Source organism: Lepidothrix coronata, unplaced genomic scaffold (assembly GCF_001604755.1).
Source record: "Lepidothrix coronata isolate B3197 unplaced genomic scaffold, Lepidothrix_coronata-1.0 Scaffold59, whole genome shotgun sequence".
Classification (NCBI taxonomy): Eukaryota; Metazoa; Chordata; class Aves; order Passeriformes; family Pipridae; genus Lepidothrix; species Lepidothrix coronata.
Window position 1 is genome coordinate 1,399,747 of NW_016690239.1, and position 21,253 is coordinate 1,420,999.

Here is a 21,253-nt window from a genome sequence, read left to right on the forward strand (position 1 = left end):
AGAGGTGCAGGGACTTAACTTCTGGAGACATTTCATTCATTAATAAACCAAAACATGAGGAGATTTATGCACTCTGTAATTTATGCACTTCATAACTTCATAACATACATCTCAGATAGTAGTACTATATTGAAAAGTGAGGGGATTCAACTGTCTTAATTTTATATTAGATGGAATTCTATTTCATTATGTAAGGTTTTAAGCTTTATTCTCTCCATTTGGGGACTACTCGATGTTGGCAGCAAGTGGGCCATAACAGGTCCTCATCTGTAGGTTGCTGGGCAGTAAGGACTTGTTTTGTGAAATTTTTACCAGATTTATATTGGAAATGCTGCACTGCTTACACGTATAGCTTCAAGGTTACATTGCCTGGCATTTTATACCATGATGTGGCAAATGCTTGATATAGAGAAGTTCTGCATGAATGTTACTGGTTTTTCACATAGTTTACAGCAGAGAAGCTTTGAGAATGTTACTGTGGGGAGGAAAATATCCAAAAGAACAGTAACAGGGCAGCAGGACTTGTGTGATAGAGCTGGAATAAGAACTGAGTTAGAGTATAATCAGATTGTTTCCAGTCACAGTTGTAGCCTTCATATGTCACTTCTTCCAGTGATTTCTGCCCCATCTCTTCCGTTGATTCCACTTCTCCTGTAATCAACCCTCACTCTACCTTATAAAAAAAAATCTAAACCTGATATGACTTAAGGGCTTCTTACTGTGTTGTTATTTGATTTTTTTTTTTTTTTTTATTGTTATTAACTTTTAGAATACTCATTTATATTCAGATTCTGACTCTCTGCTGAAGGAGGAAACTTGTCAGGAAAAATTACCTCCAACTTATTTTTGTGGTTTTGTTTATTTGATTTTTTTTTTTTTTTTTTACTTTAAACCAAAAATATCTGGGAAGTGGTTATAAACCAAGGTGTGCTGGTGTATTACAGAGGACATTAATTTTGGTAGTCAGGAATGAACAAAAAGGAAAGCGTATCTAACCATAATCACCTGCATCTAGAGCAGCACTTTTTAGGCTACAAATCAATGTTTTCAATACCTACATTTTTTAGGAGCTATTAAACTTTCCCCATGGCCTGCTGGCCAACGATCCTTATGGAACAGCATATAAATTGAAAAAAAACGTGGAAGGACTGTCATGGATATTCCAATAATGGTTATAGGACAAAAAACCCATACAGAATAGGAAAAATCATTATGGTCTTCAACAGGCAGCAGTCCTTTCTAATGAATTCTCTTTTCTCATTACCTGAACACTTTGCAGTCTTTACTGCTTTGATCTTTTCTATGCTACAGAGATATGACCCTTTTTGAGATCGGGAATCAAGAGAAAAAGAAAGAAAAGAAAGGAATTTAATCAGGTCAAATGCAAGGTTGATGAAAAATTCACTGTTAAGTAGGATCCTTCCAAGTCTAAAGCCATCAGCCTAATCAATGATATTTTAGTGATCTCATAAATGTGAGAGATGAGAAAAACTGAACTATTCAAGTGCATAATGGAATTAATAAGACCCTTTTCTGCAGCCCTTTCTCTCTGCTTTTTGACAAAGGAAGGTTTTCGTGACCACAGGAACACTTCTGCTGTCTTGATACAGATAAAGAACTCCATGTTTGACCTATGTGTGACCTAGTGACCTGAGCATGGGCTCATTAATTTTATTCTCAGTTCTATTTTACTGACAGGCTGTGCTGTTTTGACAGTCACCAAGGCCTGACCTTCCATAAATATCTACTATACCCTGTATTTGGATTTGCAGTCTGTGAAATTTACTGTCTGATTTTATGAGGTGCTGAGCACTTGCAGTGCTTTTAAAGTGTGAAACATTAAGTGACAGTTCTGAATATTTTGGCATTAGTTCCTTTATGTGTGTTTCTCTTCACTGTTTTACCTCCATCATAAGATTTCGTACAGATTAATCAGAATTTATGTTGTGCAAAAGGCTGGAAATGTGAGTGGTGCGTAACTGAAGAATTATGAGTAACCTTCAAAAAAATCCCAGTAACCTCAGAAAAATAAGTTGGTGGTCCTGATGTGGTAACTAAAGGGATGCATGTCCACAGCAGATTTGTAAATGTAATTTGGACCAAAATGTTTATGCTTAGAACCTAAATTAGATCCCTACATCCATCTGAGGTTTTACACCTTGGTTTATTTACAAAAAAAATAGAGAGCAATAAAACCCAAGAGAAACAAGTGACGCACAACACAATTGTTCACCACCTGCTGATTGATGCCCAGCCCATCTGTGAGCAGCAATCATCGCCTCCCAGCCAAGTCTCCCAGTTTATATACTCGGCATGACATTCTGTGGTATGGAATAGCCCTTTGGCCAGTTCAGGTCAGCTGGCTGTGCTCCCCCCAGCTTCTTCTGCCTCTCCTCACTGGCAGAGCATGAGACACTGAAAAGTCCTTGACTTGAGGTAAGCACTATTTAGCAACAACCAAAACATGAATGTGTTATCAACATTATTCTCATACTGAATCTACAACACTGCACTCTACCAACTTCTAGGAAAATTAACTCAATCCCAGCTGAAATCAGACAGTGGAACAATGAATCACTTCTCCTGTGTGCTTGTGCATAGAGGTGTCAAAACACACCCTCAAAACCAATTACAAATACAAAAACAAACACTCAAACACAAATACAAATACTGGATGATTAAAGGCGCCCTTGTTTTGTTTCATTTGTTTTCCCCTACAGAATATGGTTACAGCACTGTTGCTGTTTTACTTATTACTATTGGATCTATGTTTGGTACAACTCTCATTTTATTTAACTCCTGTCAAGAAATCTATACACTCGTTTTACAGCTGTTTGTCGGTTTGGCTGTTGGAACCCTTTCTGGAGATGCATTGCTACATCTTATTCCTCAGGTAAGTAATAGACACTTCAGTGCTTTTAAAATGTTGAAACATATGCGTGTGTGCATGTACACAAAGAAAAGTTTTATTTAAACCCGGATAATGCTCATCTGTTTATAAATAAACTTCCCATTAAATCTACCCAGCACTCCAGTTACATTTGCACTCTGTAGTTCAGAGAGACGTTACAAGTAGTAAGAAGCTGAAATCTATGAATGATGAATTCAAAGAAAATAAGGCTCCTGTTTTCAAAACAAACTTTTCAGAAACCCCACAAGTCTTGTGCAAGGCAAGTTTCTAGATGTGTATTAATTTCTTTCATGAGGCATATTCTGTAACCGTCTCAAGAGAAATTTTTCAAGGGTTGTATGAGGCATCCACAGTCCCCTCCACATGTTTTTCCAGAGAATCAAGAGCTGTCAGCCTATAAGTGTAGTACAATTGGTGCTATGATGTTGTCCTAAATTCATGAAATAAATTTTAAGAACAGGATAGCATGCAAAACAGAACCAAATTTTCCATCGTGTATTCCTTTACTTTTGACTAAGTCTCCTCTGATATGACACAGATGTTATGAGTAGAATTGTAGCGGTTGTAGAAAGAGAGCTTCACAGCTTCACTTGAGATTCTGGTCAAAATATTCTTTGTACTCAATGCGTCATCTCTGGAAGCAAAACTGGGAGAATGATTTAAGTTCTCAGTGAACATCAGACAAATGCATTTATTTCAGAAACACCTCTGGAGTGTGAAAGTATTCTCTTTCACCAGTTTTAAGTGATGTATCCAGAGCCTTTAAAGACCTCACTTTCAGAGCAAAGGGAGGGCTACCGTGCTGTGCCACTGGGAAAAAATGGAAGTACACCCACCGGTAGAAATGGATTTATGCATTAGTTATGCATTAATAAATTATGTATTGTTTTCATAGAATCACAAAATAGTTAGGGTTGGAAGGGACCACTGTAGATCACCTAGTCCAGCCTCCTGCCAAGGCAGGGTCACCTAGAGCAGATGACACAGGATCGCATCCAAGTGGGTTTTAAATGTCTCCAGAGAGGGAGACTCCAGGACCTCCCCAGGCAGCCTGTTCCAGTGCTCTGCCACCTCAGTGTAAAGGAGTTCTTACTTGTGTTGATGTGGAGCTTCTTGTGTTTTAGTTTATGGCCATTACTCCTTGTCCTATTGCTGGGCACCACTGAAAAGAATCTGGCACTGTGTCTTGGCACCAGCCTTTGAGATATTTGTATGTATTGAGGAGATCCTCTCTTAGATCTAGAGCTAAGAGATCTAGATCCTTCTCTAGATTACAGAGGCCCAGCTCCCCCAGTCTCACCTCATAAGAGAGATGCTTCTGATCCCTTATCATCATTGTGGCCCTCTGCTGGACCCTCTCCAGTAGCTCCTTGTCTGTTTTCAATATGAAGCTTAAATATTAAGATGATGCAAGTAATTTTTATAGACTTTATAGACAATGTACTCCAAATGAGATATATATATATATAAATATATATACAAACACACACATACATAAAGGGCAATTTCATAAAATATAATGTTATTATGTTATTTCCACCACTGAGAGATTACGTATAGCAGAGTCTACTAATAATTAATTTCATTATCTATTATTCAGAGGATTAGCTCAAAACACAATTTAAATTTGAAAGAACTGAGGGAAGAGAATTTTGAGAATAAATTGAATTAGCACATTGTGGCTTGCTCTAGCAAAAATTAAAACATTGCCATGTCATTTTTTTTAACTCTATCTCTTTTATTTCAGACTCTTGGTTTACATAAACATGAAGCACAAGACATAGAACATTTCTATGAGGGAAAAGAATATATTTGGAAACTTTTGGGAATAATTGGAGGAATTCATGGTTTTTTTCTGATAGAAAAGTGTTTCTTTCTTTTGGTAACACCACGTGAACAGGTAAAGCTTTCTACAATTTATCCTTTAAAAATCTCTTTTGAGATTTTACAGTGCACAAAGTGTTAAAATGATTGTGGAAAATAAATATAATTTGTGTGAGTTAAATGAAGCATTGATAATTGCTTTCCTAAGTGCTCCTACCAGATTGACCTTCAATTTCTATTTTGCTTTGCTCTGTGGATTGTGCAATGCTACATGAATGTGTTCAATATATTTATAACTCAAGAAGGGAACAGTTGATCGAATATGTTCCATAAGCATGCATTTATGACTCACATAGGAGCAGGTGAAAAGTATGTATCCATGTGAAAGAGCAATGGCAGTTGTTTACTGTAGGCCCTGTTTGAAAAGGAGAAAGACATAGATGTAAGCATAAGATATTTTCAAGAATGATCTTGAAAATTTTAAAAATTTCCAAATTGTCTTTGATCTCAATGATTTGAAAATCTAATATGTACGTTGCAGTCAGTAGGGCCTAACCTCCTATATTAATATTATCTCCTTGCTCACTGACATGTTTATAGTAATTCTATTACTTTATTTCAGTGTTGATGGAGCCTAAAAATATGATTATGCACAAGGATATAATGTAACACAAAATATGATGGCTCATTAGGTTTCTCAGCATGAGACACAATCTTTATGTCGCTTAAGAGGCTAAACCTTTGCTTGTTCTGTTTTGCAGGGTGTGCAAAGAATGGCCTGATTTAGATATGCAGCAATGAGTCCCTATTCCCATTATCTTTGAGTCAGCCATAAGAATATTGTGTGAGATTAATAGAATGAGAATATTTTGATGCTGGTGATGTTTTATTTTTTTGGTAAAAAGAAGTCCTTTTTGTTACTTATTTGGGAGAAGGGCTTTATCACTATCCCACAATTTTTTTAACTTTTTCTACTGAGAACTAGATTAATTCTCAGAGTTAGTTTTTATATCCATCTCGGCTTCAAGTTTTAATTTGATTTTTAAAAAAAATTAAGTTGTATCACACCCATATGGTTGTCACTGGTTTATCTGATTCACTTTTCAGGGTTTTTTAAGAAAATAGGCATTAGGAAACAAGTGATGCCAGCCAACAATCTTTTAAAGTAGATTTCATTTTGAAGAAATTAATTCTTAAAAATGTTAAATTTTCACGAAAGGCTGAGAAATACTACACCTGTGTTCATGGGTTTCAGAACTAATTGCAAAGCATCTTCATTTAGCAGGGCCTTTCTTTAGTTAATGGGCACTGGGGACATTCCCATGATCTTCCAGTGGAATCTGAATTAAATGAACATTCAGGCAGAGGCAAATCTACTTCAACCATACAGTTGGTAGGTTACCAATATGACATACTTCCCTGATTTTATGTTCTTCTTTCTCTATTCCTCAAAAAAATGAACCAAATTAATGTAATAAATCAGTAATATTTTTCAGTTTATATTGATTTGGTGTTATTACATGACATGATTATTAGGAATCTCTAGATTTTGAAGTTTGTAATGAGCTTTTACAGAGATTTCAAGTGCAAATATTTTACAATAACTTTCCTTCAGCGTGTCTCAGATTGATATAACAATTCACCTCCTGCACTACATTTTGTTAATAAAATTCTTGAAGATTTTCCTCTTTCCTTCTTTCAAAAAATTGATTATATGTAAAGGCAGATTCTCCAGGGGAAAAATTTCATGATTTTCTACAGTGAGAGTTCAGTGCATAATTAATGAGCAGATTAAACCTTGGACTGTTCTTGAGCATTTTTCCACAGATTTTAAGGGTAGCGTAAGCAAGCTGGATATATGGGAATGGTACTTACTTATAAAAAGTTACATGGTTTTATATTGGCCTATAGATAGTATCCAGAGAGATAAATCCTTGCAAACTACATTGACTCATAACTCTTAACCTGTTTTTTCTTTTTTTTTGTTTCCAACAAGTCTTCTCAGTTTATATGCAGTACCTATGTACATAGGTTATTTAAATCAGTTTCTCCAGAGATCCATAATGTGAACTCCATTTTACTAATTTAGTTGTGATGGGCAAGAGCCTCATGAGTCACTGCTAATCTTTAAAACACAATTGGGAAACTCTCAATTGAAAACAGAGCAAACAGACGAGTGAAACATGTTTACTAATTTGTGAGCCACGTCATAGCTTCCTGTTTATGATAATGAATGATCATGTCATTCCACTCAGCTGCAAGATCCCCCCAAAGTTCTATATAGATCACATGAATTATCCTGGCTTAACTGGTTTGTACAAGAGCAGCCAATTTTTCAGAATCATGTGAGTAATACTAAGACAAACACTTGTTGACTAAGAAAAACTTATAAATCCTTCAGGTCAGTGATTAGTCTTGCAGTTTTGACTCAGAGTTCAAACAAGTGGCATGTGAATAAATATTATAGGAGAAGTGGAACAATTACTGGAATTCATATGACTAGCTGCAATCACAGGAATTCAAGACATTTATTTTTCCTTTAAAATGCAGAATTTGAAAAACATTCTTTCTCCTTCTCTCCTCATACTTCTACAGCACATATCCCACATCACAAGCAGGCTAATGCCAGCCAATTAATATATTCTATTTTCTACTCAACATACATCCCTGCTACAGTTTTTGGAGTGGTAGCTGCTGTCCCAACACCGAACTCTTGTGCTGTTGTTGACTCTTCACTGGCTACCATAATAGGTTTTCCCACTTTTTTGGGAAAAAAAGTAGTAATGATAAATTCAGTTTTTCTAGTTTCAAGCAAACAAGTTTTTTGACTTATCCCTCCCTCACATGAATTTCTAATAATTTCTCTAGTCAGAAAACAAAGCCCCAGGGAGGTAGGGAGAGTGAGAGATTGCTCATGTTCTCCCTTCTCTCCCCACAGTTGCAATATCTGTTAATTAAATGTTGGGGCAGATGCATCAAATTAACTCTCTAGGATAAGGATGAAGATACTGCCTCTTTCTTCACTTGAAATAAGGGTAAATTTCTCTCCTTGTAGTGAAGTCTACTCGTGTGCTGCTATGCCCAATCAGTGATGTCTAGTGCCAAGACAAAGCCCCAGATAAAAGCCAAGAGTCAGGGCACTGGAGGCTGCACCACACTGAAGAAAACCCCCTGTATTTTGAAAGGGGGTGAAACCTATCTATGATCATCTTTCTTAGTCTTGTGTTTTCACAGAGTAACTGTGAGGAATATGAATGCCAGAGATTCTACCTATTATTCCTTGGAAATCCTATGGACACCTTCTCCATCAGGAAACTACAGTTCTAGTCATGACAAAATCAAAGCATGTAATTTGAATTATAATCTCCTTTTTAGTCTTACATTTGGCTCAGATTTTTAGGTATTCAAGCAGAAATATGGTTTTCTTGGGCAACAACAGTGCTTGAATATCTTCCTACCTGAATTAGACTGTCACCTTTTCTGGGCAAGGGAGATTTCTTTCTCATGTGTTTCTGCAGTACCAATCACACTGCCAGTGGTCAATAAATTATTCTAATGATATCTGTGCAAATAACAATTGACTATCTTTTATTCAAATAGCTTGAACTTAGTTGACATTTTCCAGTATTTATAGCAGCAATTGGAAGAGCCCCTTAACACTGATCCATTATCTTTACTTTTAACTAGAGAAGCCCAGAAGATTCTGAATCTGCTGAAGTTCCTCCGGAGAGCAAGGCGATCAGCAAAAAAAGTTAGTATCAATAAAAAGACTAGACAAGTAACAGGAAAATCCTTCAGACCTAAGATGGAATTGAAAGTCTGAAGCTGGCTTAGCTCTGTGCTTGCTATGTGCTACGTCGCCACATCTGATGGCGCCTGGCTACATAATTTAATCTCTACTTAAAGACCTTCTCAGCTGCCAGCCCTGTAATTGTGAAGTTCGTTAGTCTTATACTGTCCTTGCTTTAGTGTTTGTTGTCTCACTGTTGCAATCTATTTTTCTAAAGCCTATTCTTAAAGGGAAACATTCAAAAATTAATACAAAACAGATTTTTGTAATTATAAACTTAGCTCAGGCTTATTTCTGAAGGTGGTGGAATGCTTGTTTTGTTGGCTCACTATACTAATATAATTCTGCTTCCTTCTTCTCTTACACAGTAAAGCTATAGCCTCTTTGAACCAGTAATGATTTATTACAGGTGTGAAATTACAGGATCCTGATGGCTCTCAGTTTTAGTATAATCTGTTTTCTTCAGACAATTTCAGATAATTCCTGTCTTCTGTGTTTGTTGCTGCTTAATAAAAAAAAAATAGGAAAATAGAGTATAAATCAGATTCTGCCTTTGACTGTACCTTGTGACCTTGGTAAATTCAGTAGAATTGCAGTCATTCACCTGAGGGAATAAGATTTTAATTGAAATCAGTTTATTTACTATAATCAACTCCCCTTAATTTTGTGATCTCAGATCTCAGATCATTAGTGTGATTTATTCAATGATGTCATTATCTTCTAGGTTTTTAATGTTCTCCTCTGTTCTTGTGGACTTAATTTCCATTTCTGAGGATTTTCATTTCTTCAGTCTCGAGTCTCCAGTAGTACACAATCCAGTGCCAGTTTGAGTGTGACTTCGTAGTTCATCTCTAGATATTTCCACTCAGTTCAATCATCATTATGTGCTAAGCACACACTAATTTCTAGTCATCTCAATGTTATTTGTTCTAAGTAACTAATTTTGTGATAGTTTCTCAATAATCTTTGTTTGGTATCATTTTATCTTGATACCTCAGTCTTACCTCCATATTAGAAATCAGTAAATGAAGTCTTAGTAGGAAAGGAGGGGCTATTTTGGGGTTTGGGGGTTGTTTTGTTTGGGTTTGGATTTTGTTTGTTTGGGTTTTTTTGTGAATACCTAATTTCAGCAGACACTGATCTCTTCTCTTTGGTGAGAAGTAATAAGACCTGAATGGCCTGAAGTTGTGTTAGGGGAGGTTTAGGTTGGATATTAGAAAAAGGTTCTTCACCCAAAGGGTGGCTGGGCACTGGAACAGGCTCCCCATAGAGGTGATCACAGCACCAAGCCTGACAGAGTTCAAGAAGCATTTGGACAATGCTCTCAGGCACATGGTGTGTCTCTTGGGAATGGTCCTGTGCAGGGCCAGGAGTGGGACACAAAGATCCTTGTGGGTCCCTCCCAACTCAGCATATTCTGTGATTCTGTGAAAAGTTTGTATTGTTAGAGTTCTTTTAAATGGCTCAGTGCATAAACATACCTGAGTACCTTGGTACTGAGCTAAACTTTTAGGTGCTTTTTCCCCAAAACTGAATGGAATCTGCAGCTTTAGGGCAGAAGCCTGGCATTTCGTCCACGGAGAGGCTTCACTGTAAATGTATGTCAAGTAGGACTGAAAAAGGAGTCAGTCACCTTGGACAGCCAGTGAGTGACTCAGAAAGCAAGAAGCTTTCTGAAGCGAAAAATGTCTCACAGGCCCCCTCCTCTTTTATCCACAATAATTCTGTCAATATCTGAAAAGACCAAACAGTAGCATTTTATATTTGGTATACTCAGTGACACTTTATCTTTACTAGAAATATTTTTTCAGTATGAGCATTGAAACATTGGAAAAAGATCTTTTTATGGATAAATGTTTGCTTTAAACTCTTTTTCAAAACTTTAAAAGTGTAATCTATGATTGAAGTCCTGCACCCATTAGTTTTGGGGTTTTTATGAAAATTATGGAACAGAATTTGCTATGAGTTCTGGTTCTCTATTTAAGCAAAAAAAAAAAAAGTATAAGATTTTTGAAGAAGAAGAGGCTTTGTAGAAATAGTTAAGATAATAAGTTTATAGTTAATAGTTTCTGTTGGAATATAATGCAGTGAGATAATTGCCAGTAACAAAGCTGCTTTAAAATAGGCTGAAAGTAAATTAAGATAAACATTCAGATTTGTTTATACATACATCTTCTTAACTTTCTGTCAAGTAAGTTCACGAAGCTTACATTTGCAATTGCACCATAATGTTAACCTGATCCCTATGTTACATTACACACAACATGCTGGAGTGAGTTCCAGTAATCATGGTATATCTTCTTCAACAATAAGATACTTGAACAAAACAGACTAATAAGATCTCAGGGCAGGCCACAATTTCGTCCTTACTAGTGCTTATTACAAATCACAAACTTAATGTAGCGCAATAATCTATTATTTCTATGTAATTCATGCTCTGCACTATTGATTATAAACTGCCCATAGTGTTTAGAAAGAACTGTACAAGCTGGGGACATCCACGTCCGGCTCTGTAAGCTGGCAGGAAAACCTAGCAAGCCTGCCAATTCCTCTGAACCCACAGAGCTCCCAGGCAACTAGGGAGGATTTTCTGAATACGGTTGTTAAGCTTTTATGTGCTGTGTGTTTTTTTTATAATAGTCTGAAGACTTCATTTCTAGCCAGTTTTTGTAAGAAAAACATCTTCCCTGTCACTATAAAACAGTCATCTCTCAGAAACATTACTGAAGTGAAATCTGGTAATAACTATATTCAGGCAGTTTTGTACAGCTCCACTTTAGGTCCTTAGTCTGTCGTATTATGACTATGGGGGTCATCAAAAGTCAGGAAAATACATATTTAGGGCCCAAATCACGACCCTGCTTCTTCAGGCATGAAACCAGCCCTTTTCAAAATGTTCTGTCCATTCTGTGTAGAGGGAAGCTGGATGAGTTTCCTGAGAAACATTAGGCAGTCCTGCTTGTGAGCTTGTGGATAGAATGAATAAAACAAAGTACAGGATAGGGGAGCCCATTATGTGTTGCTAAGTTTAGACATTGAACCTATATGGAGCCTTGTTGCTACTTGAAGAGATAAACTCTCTCCCTGTGAATCCATTCAGCATGCCACCCAGCTGTCTGTGCTGCAGGCTGGACAGAGAGACTGTCCCTAATTCTCTAGCTTGATTTCAGTGTTTGCACCCCTAGTAGCACCTTTCCACTCATGTCAGATGTCTTATCATGAACAGCCAGTATATTGTTCCATGCTAAAATGAGGTCACAGAACAGAATGGGAAAGACAAACAGCCACCTGCACCCATCAGTGGTGCTCCAGATAGAAGTATTATGAGCATAATAGCCATTAATTGATTGGAACAAACTTTGGAAATAAGCATACTGTAACCCTGTACTAGTAGTGATACTCTAAGGCTTGTTGTCTTTCATCTCTATCTTTCACTGAAATACAGTCTCATAAAAAATAGACCCTGCAAATATTATTCAGTGTTAGCAAGCTCTACAGGATTAAAACAATCAGCTGCCTGAGACCAAATATTCATCTTCAGTATAGCTGTGCAATCCTGTGACTTCCAGAAAAATAACATCTAGGAATAACATCTAGGAAAACTTGTGTGAATTGTGACAAATAAAGAATGATTAATAGAAACCCTTAGGATGTATCCTGAGACTAGACTCAAACCTAACATTTTGTCTAATAGTTAACCTAGTAAGAATAAGGAAATTACTTCCTGGTATTTCCATCTGTGAATTGTACTGCAAGCCACTTTTTTAGTTTTAAATGTATCGAAGGAAACGCAGTAACAAGGGAAAAGAAGTTAAACACAATTTTCCTCTGACTATTATCGTAATGTTAAATGCAAAGTCACCAAAAAACCAAATCATTTGTAAATAACAAAAATTGCAATATCTGTTTGTGTTAAAACTTCTGGGCTTTTTATTTGTTTGTTTCTTTTTTTATCTTTTCTGAGGTAAGAAAATCAGCTTGTTAGCAATAATGGTTCTGGTGGGTGACAGTCTTCACAATTTTGCTGATGGCCTAGTGATAGGAGCAGCATTCTCATCCTCAACAGAAACAGGTGTGACAACGACTGTTGCTATTTTATGCCATGAAATTCCTCATGAAATGGGTAAGAAATATATATATATGTATTTTTCCTGATTGGCTTTGTATTTCCAGGTTTCCCAAAGAGTTCTTTCCTGTATGATATTTGTGGGAATTCTTGCTTATAACATCATGAACTATAACATTAATGTGAAAGACTCCTACTTTCTTTCCCCTTCCCAAAACCCAGGGAAGGCTTCTGCACTCATTATTGGATGCCATCCCATCTCACTTTCTCCAAATGTAAGGGACATCAGGCCAAGGGTGACCTGTTATTCTTATGTGTACAGAGACAAAAAATTATAAGCTGAGAGCAAGAACCATGTGTGCATAATGGACATGCCTTACACAATGGGTATCCAAGACTTTCAATATGCAGCAGTTTCAATATTCCCCATGTTACCCTCCTTCCTGCTGCTAATCAAGAATAATAAGGTACTAAAAGAAAGTATATGACCTATTTTACCAGTGGACAGGACAGGAAGATTGTTCTATTGAATATTGTCCTCAATTAACTTCTTGTGGTAAAACTTTCAGCATAGCTGAAGCTGTTCCTCACATTGTGTTGATGAACACGTATAAACTGGAAAGTTTGAGATGAGAACTGCAGATTCTCATTTCCATCCTTAAATGACTGAAGAATTGATGCACTATGTAGAAAATTTCCCCAAACAAAAAGATGGGATGGGAAATTGCTGTAAAACTGGTGACTCTTGTTTGAATAGCAGAGAAAATTTAAATACTCAACGGTGACCTCCAAAGACAGACCCTCTTAATTCCAGGGCAGTAATGCCCTAGTGTCAGTGGCATTTTTACAGTCACAGAGTAGAATTTTTAAAATCTTCTTCTGTGGGCCTGTTATGAAATCTCGAACTGGAATCAAACTGGCATAGGTTACTCTGACTTGTAACACCTGTAAAACACTCAAACATCATCCTGCAAATATACCCACATGTTTGGAACTGGCAAGTTTCCAGTGGAGAAAGATTTAGAAACTCTGGGAAAACATGTGACTTCACTTTTGCTTGTATCCAAGTTGGAAATGTCATGGAACATTGAGAACTAACAGTAAGCTGCTCCTGTATACTGTATGCTATCTTTAGGAACAGCTAAACAAATAAAGTAAATATTACTTTTTTTTGTTTTGAGGTTTTGGGTATTTTTTTCATATGAGATGAGTTAAATTCTACAGAAAGCTAAAGGCAGCCCTATGCCATTCACTATCTTTGTGCATGTCTGAATTATTTTTCTTCATGTTTTATTACCAATAGTCTTCCAAATACATTTATCAGCTAAATAATAAATTTTCTGTCTTTTTCTCTATGCAGGAGATTTTGCTGTGCTGCTAAGTACAGGGCTCCCCACGAAGATTGCAATTCTGATGAATTTTATAAGTGCACTGACAGCATTCTTAGGACTTTATATTGGCCTTTCTCTATCAACTGACCCATCCATTCAAAACTGGATTTTTACTGTTACAGCTGGAATGTTCTTGTATTTATCTTTAGCAGAAATGGTGAGAACTTCAGTCTATGGGTATATTTTCCTTTCAGCTTAGCCACACATCATAGATGAGTGTCAGACAAATGCAGGTGGATGAACTTGGAGAGAAAAAGAGTTTATAGGCTTGTTGGGAAGAGCATGTCATCTGCCCTGTGCATGTACAGTACTTAGAACAACAATCTGGTTTTGTTTCATGTCCTTCTCATGCTAGGTGTCATTAGTAATGAAAAGGTGAAATAAAGGCCACTAGGAGGCTAATATATGAGAAAGGCATAAAGGACTTTTAAAGGGGGAAAGGTAAACAATATATTTTTAGTTACTTAGTAAAACTTAAACATTTGAACCTGCAGGGTTTTTTAAAATCCTGAAGAAGCTGGTTACTTTTTTGTGCCCTTTTCTTTATATAATTTTCATCCATTGTTGCAATACGAATTTGCTGTTTCTGAACTAAAATGCAAAGATGCTTATCCCACACTCTTCCTTTCTGTCTTAGTTTTGGCTGAGCTCCTAAGTGATTCATAAGCCATCACATTGCCCTAACGTTTTTGTATTTGCCCAATATTTTTCATAGTCCCAGTTCAATAGCAATGATCTGACTATAGAAAAATAAAGTGTGAAGATATGCAGTAGGAGAAAGGTCTAAGGACTGTACAAAGATGTGAAAGTACCCTAGCTCATGCAGATGCCTCAGGCCCCATCATTTATTGAAGAGATGGCTAACTGTTACACTTGTAGCAACGCAGAACTTGATTGCCTTCCCAGCTTTGTCACATGATCTTTCACTCTCATGTGTTGTTGTAAACTTGCCTACAAGCTCCTGAACAGAGATGGAATATTTTGAGTGATTAGATGAAGAGGGAGAAAAAAAAATGTCACTTCATAAATTATTACTGTGTTTTCCCCAAGCCTGGCTGTCTCTCAGCTGTGTTCACTACTACCCCCCACCTTATGCCTGAGACATTAGTTACCAGGTTCAAGCATAATACTTTAAACCTGATTCCAGTATTAAAACCTATTTAAAATCCTGCTTATAATAATTGACCTCAGACCTTGGTAGTATTTATCCTATTTTTGCTATTGTAACTAAAGTGAACATAAAGTGCTCCTAAGAGCTTAAGAGGGAACTGCCTCAGGATTGTGGATGTGTCAACAGTCTTGACTGAGGTGGTAAATAACAGACAAGAACACTGTGTACCAAGCTGCAGCTTGTTCTGAGACTGCAAAATTTGGAAATGAGGCTGCCTACCTACTGAGTAGGCATGGTTTTACTAATAGGCTAAGAATGATATAGACATAATTTGCAATCAATGTAGGATCAGCATTCATCAGGGATCCACAAACTTCTAGAACAATACCATGTTTTTCCCTGAGTCTTCAAAGCACTGTGCCAGCTGTAAATCCCAAGAGATAATACAGTTCCAGGCAGAGACAGGGACATGTTTTCCCTTGTTCTCAGCTTGTCATTGTGATCTTGGTCTTGATGTGGAGAAAGAAGAGAGAGAGGAGGATCTTATTTCTCTCAATACCTTTTATAAATAGGCTCTATATATTCTCTGTATCTCTGTATCTATTTCTCTGTATATTCTCTGGTTTGCTCATCTATGTTTGTCAGAAGTGTCAAATATCCCAGGGATTATTTTATTTTAAAAAATTATTCATGTAGCACTAAGGGAATCTATAGATCTGAAAAGTTTTGTATGTTTGTATAGTACATGTCAAGAAAATGAGCCATTCTTTATGTATTTTTCAACTTTCTGCTCAGAAGTAGCTTCTATTCTCTGCTGCATTTTCATCTACAAACAGCAATCAGTGTTCCTGCCAATGGTGTACAAACACTTAATGGAATACAAAGCTTGACTGTAATTTTCGGTACTTGTTTCATGGGCTTTCACATATTCATGTGCTTGTCAGAGCAGCAGTTCAGTAAAACTGAACAACCTCACTGGTTTCTGCATTGAGGAACATTGAGGGGTATGAGTGGAGGTTTATTGACAGAACAGCACTGTGAAACAGTTGCCGCAGTCAAGTTAGCACTAAACTATTTCTGTGGTTGATTAAAGGTTTTTCATTTTGACAAATGACATTCTAGCTCCTTTAGCAAGCAGGGTAGACTAATCATTTTAGAAACTGAAAAAAGTCAAAAGATAAAATCATTTATATCCTTCATCATTTTTCACCAAGAAATTATGCAAAACGGATGTTTGCTCTGACTAATCTTACAAATATTTTTGATTTTGAAAATAAAGGAGAAGTGTTTAAAGTGATTTACTTGGCTGTTGCAGTCCAACAGTCATGCCATATATACCCCAGCTTGGTAGAACTCCTTTTTAACCAGTACATGGCCTCTCATGCCTCCTTTCAGCATGCTGCTTCCTATTTCTTCTTATCTTTTGTGTGGTCATGATAACATGAACTGGAGTGAGAATAGAGTAGTCCCTTGATGTGGTGCTACATTCCCTCAATTTTTGAAGTGGTTTGCATCTGCTGGTTGAATAGGCTTATGCTTCCTAAACGAGATTCACTCTGTTGTACCGCACACTTTGTTGTTCAGAGAGAATTGGGGAACCATAGCTGATATTGTGACAGCAATCAGCTTTTATTTTTACAGATAAGCAGGGATGTCACACTAGATATGGTTACAGAAATGGTCTGTGTGTTGATAATACGCACAGAGGTTAGATGGAGGGAGCAGACACCAGCACTGGACATGGGAAGGGCATTACCTGATGAGAATTCTTTTTAAAAACTCTCTTAGAAACTTAATGTGTATAACTCAGAAATTGTCACTGACAGCAATAAGAGAAAAGACTAAATTTTGCAGCAGGAGGAGGAAAAGTTTCCAGTTTGGAGAACTTGTTCACTCAGGCAGTGGAGAAGAGGACAAAATAGACTGATTATAAGGATAAATAAGAAAGACTGAATGTCTAGACTGGAACTCTGAATTCAGGTTTCGGTCCTAATTAACAGTTTTTGCTTAAATACACAACAAAACCCATGTGTTCTGGGCATTTACAAAATGTCAGTTCAGATTTTGATTTACATCCAGAACTTTGAAGTGTTTGCACTTGCTTTGGGTTAAAAGTTTCCAATTATCTTTAAATACAGATCAAGTATAACTACATGAGTTTCTGTACCATAAACTCATAAACCAACCACTGCCTAGTTGTAGTGAAGATCCAGGGCGTTTGGGTTTGCCTGTTATTTTCAAACAAAACTTTAAAGGGGAGGCTGATTTTCCATTACAGTTTTCTTTTGGGCCCATGACAACTTCCAGAGAAAGAAGAGTGCAAAAGAAGCAGCCTCTGAGACCCGTCTCTCTGACCAGAGGGAATGATAAGCATAGCAAACACTCCTGTTAGCCTCCTTGATCAGCACCACTCCACTGTCTCCCAGTGGCTGCTGCTGTTACAGCTACTGTGAAGAGGTTCCAAAGAGCAGAGGAACTCAGTAGCTTTGTTCAAGTGCAGGCTGCGAGTGGAGCAGACAAAAAATCCCAACCAAACCCAGAGGTCAGCACCAGACCATTGCTTTATATTTATTTCCTGAGTTGATGTGAAAGTATTAGCAGTCATTACTGTTTCCCCTGGTGTCTATAAGATATAAAGCAAAAATATTAAGAGAATTTGAGCCTGAGGCATCATTTTCACAGGCTCTGTTTAGACATACATTTAGTTTAAAACTTTGATAAAAGAGACCATGTAGAGTGGAAGGTTTTTAGAGTGAGGTAGTTTTTAGTATGATTATATGATTTAAAACTCACAGAGAAAAATATTAAACACTTTTTTTTCAAGCATATTTAAAAAATCCTCTTTTCCTCTTGTGCATTTACTAAAGCCCAAGTAAATAGGAGTGTTGCCAGTTATTTCAGAAAGAGCATGATTGACCCTATATTTAGAACTCAAACAAAAAATACTCCAACTAATTTATTCCCACAAAAGGGAATCACTAATTTTACTAAATAAGCATTTCCTTGCAGATAGCTATATGAAATTGCTACAAACTATTGAGAGGCTAACAAATTTCAGAATCTCATTTATAATTCTTGTCAGTAAAAGAACCAAAATGAGTATTCGGTTAATGCCCATATATTTGGTTAATTTAAATATTTCACTGTAAAGATCAGCTTTGTTACAATGTACAGAAAATGCTGCACATTAATAACTACATTCAGAAGCTCAGCATTTTGAAAAGTTTTTGTTTTTTTAAATGAAGTTTGCCTTGTTTTCCCATAACTTTTTTTCCCACAGATGAATGTATCTGGCTCTCATTCTGGTGTCTTATTCTTTTTTTAGCTTCCTGAAATGACTCATATTCAGACGCGGCGACCCTGGTTGATGTTTCTCCTACAGAACTTTGGATTACTATTAGGCTGGCTTTGCCTCTTACTTTTGGCTATTTATGAACAGAAAATTAAAATATAAGTTTTCTGTTGGAAATCTTGAAGTACCACTTATGACAGTGGATAGATTTATTCATAATTTTATCATATCTGCTATAGTGATATATAAATTAAGTTGCTGGGATTTTATATCTGAAGAGTAGATAACTATTTTACTTTATTAACTTATTGTTCAGATTTTGTAATTATTTTTTTTTTTGTGAACATGAATGTTTAGAATTATGTTTTATTTGTTACTGAGTTTACCAGATCCCATGCTCAAACTCACAGGAGCTTTTGATTAGTTTTTATTGAGACCATTCTAGTTGAATGCTCTAAATGATCTTTGCCAGTCTGATTTGAAGAAAAGAATAAAACACTTTTATATACAATAATTAAAGTGGACTAACCATAGTTGAATATTTTGGATAAGAAATGGTTTTTTGCCTCTTAGTACAAAAAATTAAAGTATTTCTATAAATCTAAAAAGCATAGGGAAACTAGACTGCTAAATGGCATGTACCAGTCTCATAATATCTGCACTGTCTACTTCGTCAACATAAAGATCCTCAGCAGTAATATCTTACTGGTCCACCGTGGCAGGAAAAAAATGACAAGTGTAAAAGTTTATGATGTAGAAATCTTTTCAAACTGCAATACAGTTGTGATGGAATCTATGACAGTTAAGCACTGACCTAACTCCGCTTTTGCATTATCTCACCCCTGATGATTGCTCAAAGCAAATGCTTATGAAGGATTATAAGAAATATGTTTAATTGTTTTTCACTGATATCCCTTCCAAGCTCCTCAAATGAAGGAATTCCTTGAGCCAAATGTTGCTTCTGAGACATTGCATTTAATAAACACCAGTAGTGCCTTCCTGTCAGCAATTAGCTTATTCATACATATGCAATGTGCATTCTGGAAAGAGCTTTTCCAATTGGCTTAAGTGCATGTGGCCTCACTGCAACTCCTCCAATCATGAGTGATTTTTGTGTAATTAGTCCTCTTGATTTCAAGGAAATTCTGCATAAGTTGAGATGATTCATTTAATTTAGTATGCAAGAATCAAGTCTGAAACAAATATACAAAATCTGCCCTGATTCTGAGGTGCTGAGAAACTACCAGGATGTACTGAGCAGCACTCTGCTGTGTGATTTCAGGTATTTACATGCTATCAAATTCTGATTTGAGGACTTCTTCCCTACCTAGTTTACACTTTTGTATGTTGTGTTCTTTCTTTCTTCTTTGATGAGTTGTGGAAATAGGGAGAGCAAGTTACAGAAAAAAACATATTCTTTATGCAGCAACTGGAAATTTTCTTTTCCTTGTTTAAGTCAAGCTTGAAATATGGCTACATCATGACACAAAATAACTTTCTCACAATGTGTCCTGTGTTTATTTGATAGCTCCTAGTGAAGGTACAATTATTCTCATATTATAGGTGGGAACAGTCTACACTCCTATAGTAAACTGTCAGACCTGTCAGTTCTCAAAATCTTCATAGGCATCAAACTTACTTATCCAAAAAATATAAAGTGAAAACACAGCACCAAGCCTGTCTGAGTTCAAGAGGCGTTTGGACAATGGTCTCAGGCACATGGTGTGATTCTTGGGGTGTCCTGCACAAGGCCAGGAGTTGGACTCGATGATTCTGATGAGTCCCTTCCAACTCGGAATATTCTATGATTCAATGATAGCCCACATTCATGATGATCCTAATAACTCACAGACTAACCATTAGGAAAAAACCACTTAAAGATCAATTTAAAGGCAGATTTTCAGTGCTTGTTAGTTATGAAAATCTGCAGGAAATACTCCAATGTGCATCTAAATGTAGACATTTACGTGCCTTCAGAAACCTTGTCCCAAGGAATTTACTCCCAGTCACACAGGAAGTCTCTATCTGATTAGGGGAATGAACTGAGCTATTTTTAAGCTCCAAAGTAAAATCCTAGGTTTTTTTTTTATATAGGTGTGCAAGTATTTTGACTGCTTTTTCTGTTGATGTAACTTTAAAAGGTGAGCTGAGAAGCCATGACTGATGCTTATCTTTTCAAAGTTTACATTTTTTTCAGGCAATTGGGCTTCCTTTTAGCAAGGTAAGATTTTTAAAAAGTGGTTTCCCAGTATTTCATCTGCTTTTATTGGCACCGAGTCACTCCATGACCTTCAGCTGTGATAGTCAATTCAAGCAATAGCAGGGCATCACTGGACGTAAGCAAAATCTATTCTCGTATCAGATGGTGTGAATGAATATTGGAAACATTTGTTATTTCAAAGAGAAGAGCTACCATAGTTTGAATGTTTATGTAGGCCTAATGTTCACTACCACAGAAAACAAGATTACCAATACGAGCATGTTTTGATAATATTATATTCTGAAATATTTTTCTACTATTTATTAATATGTCTGAAATAGGGAAAGTAATTTCTGGCAGTGTGTACTTTAAAGTTGCATATCAGCATAGGTTCACATCCTGACATGATCTGTGAACATATTGTATCCACATCTGTTCAGAAAATGCCATCTTTTGTCTATATGTATTTTTCAGGTAGCTTGGTCACATTAACAACCAAATATATTTATACAGCTCCCGCCACAGGCACAGATATGTTGATCAGAATGCCAGTTAGTCCTTATTTCTGCAACAGAGCTCTTATGCTTCTGTGGTGTTTGTCAGTAAGTGAGCAGTTCAGTCATTATTTTGCTCTGATGTCAAATCCAAACACCTGAAGTCTCATTAGT

At 36.6% G+C, this 21,253-nt stretch overlaps 1 protein-coding gene across 6 annotated transcripts in view; it reads left to right on the top strand.

Moving 5' to 3' along the window:
• SLC39A12 (solute carrier family 39 member 12) overlaps positions 1-18,559 on the top strand; it is a 32,753-nt gene extending 14,194 nt beyond the window's left edge. For 4 of the 6 annotated variants that reach the window (XM_017817288.1, XM_017817289.1, XM_017817293.1 and 1 more), the window contains exons 7-13: positions 2,721-2,893; positions 4,659-4,811; positions 6,018-6,128; positions 8,423-8,486; positions 12,490-12,648; positions 13,952-14,139; positions 18,419-18,559. In XM_017817288.1, the coding sequence (XP_017672777.1) occupies positions 2,721-2,893; positions 4,659-4,811; positions 6,018-6,128; positions 8,423-8,486; positions 12,490-12,648; positions 13,952-14,139; positions 18,419-18,547 (977 nt within the window). In that variant the 3' untranslated portion in view covers positions 18,548-18,559. Of the gene's footprint in view, positions 1-2,720; positions 2,894-4,658; positions 4,812-6,017; positions 6,129-8,422; positions 8,491-12,489; positions 12,649-13,951; positions 14,140-18,418 lie in introns of those variants that run through there. The other 2 variants (XM_017817290.1, XM_017817294.1) reach the window with 2 other exon arrangements.
• Positions 18,560-21,253: the final 2,694 nt, after the last annotated feature.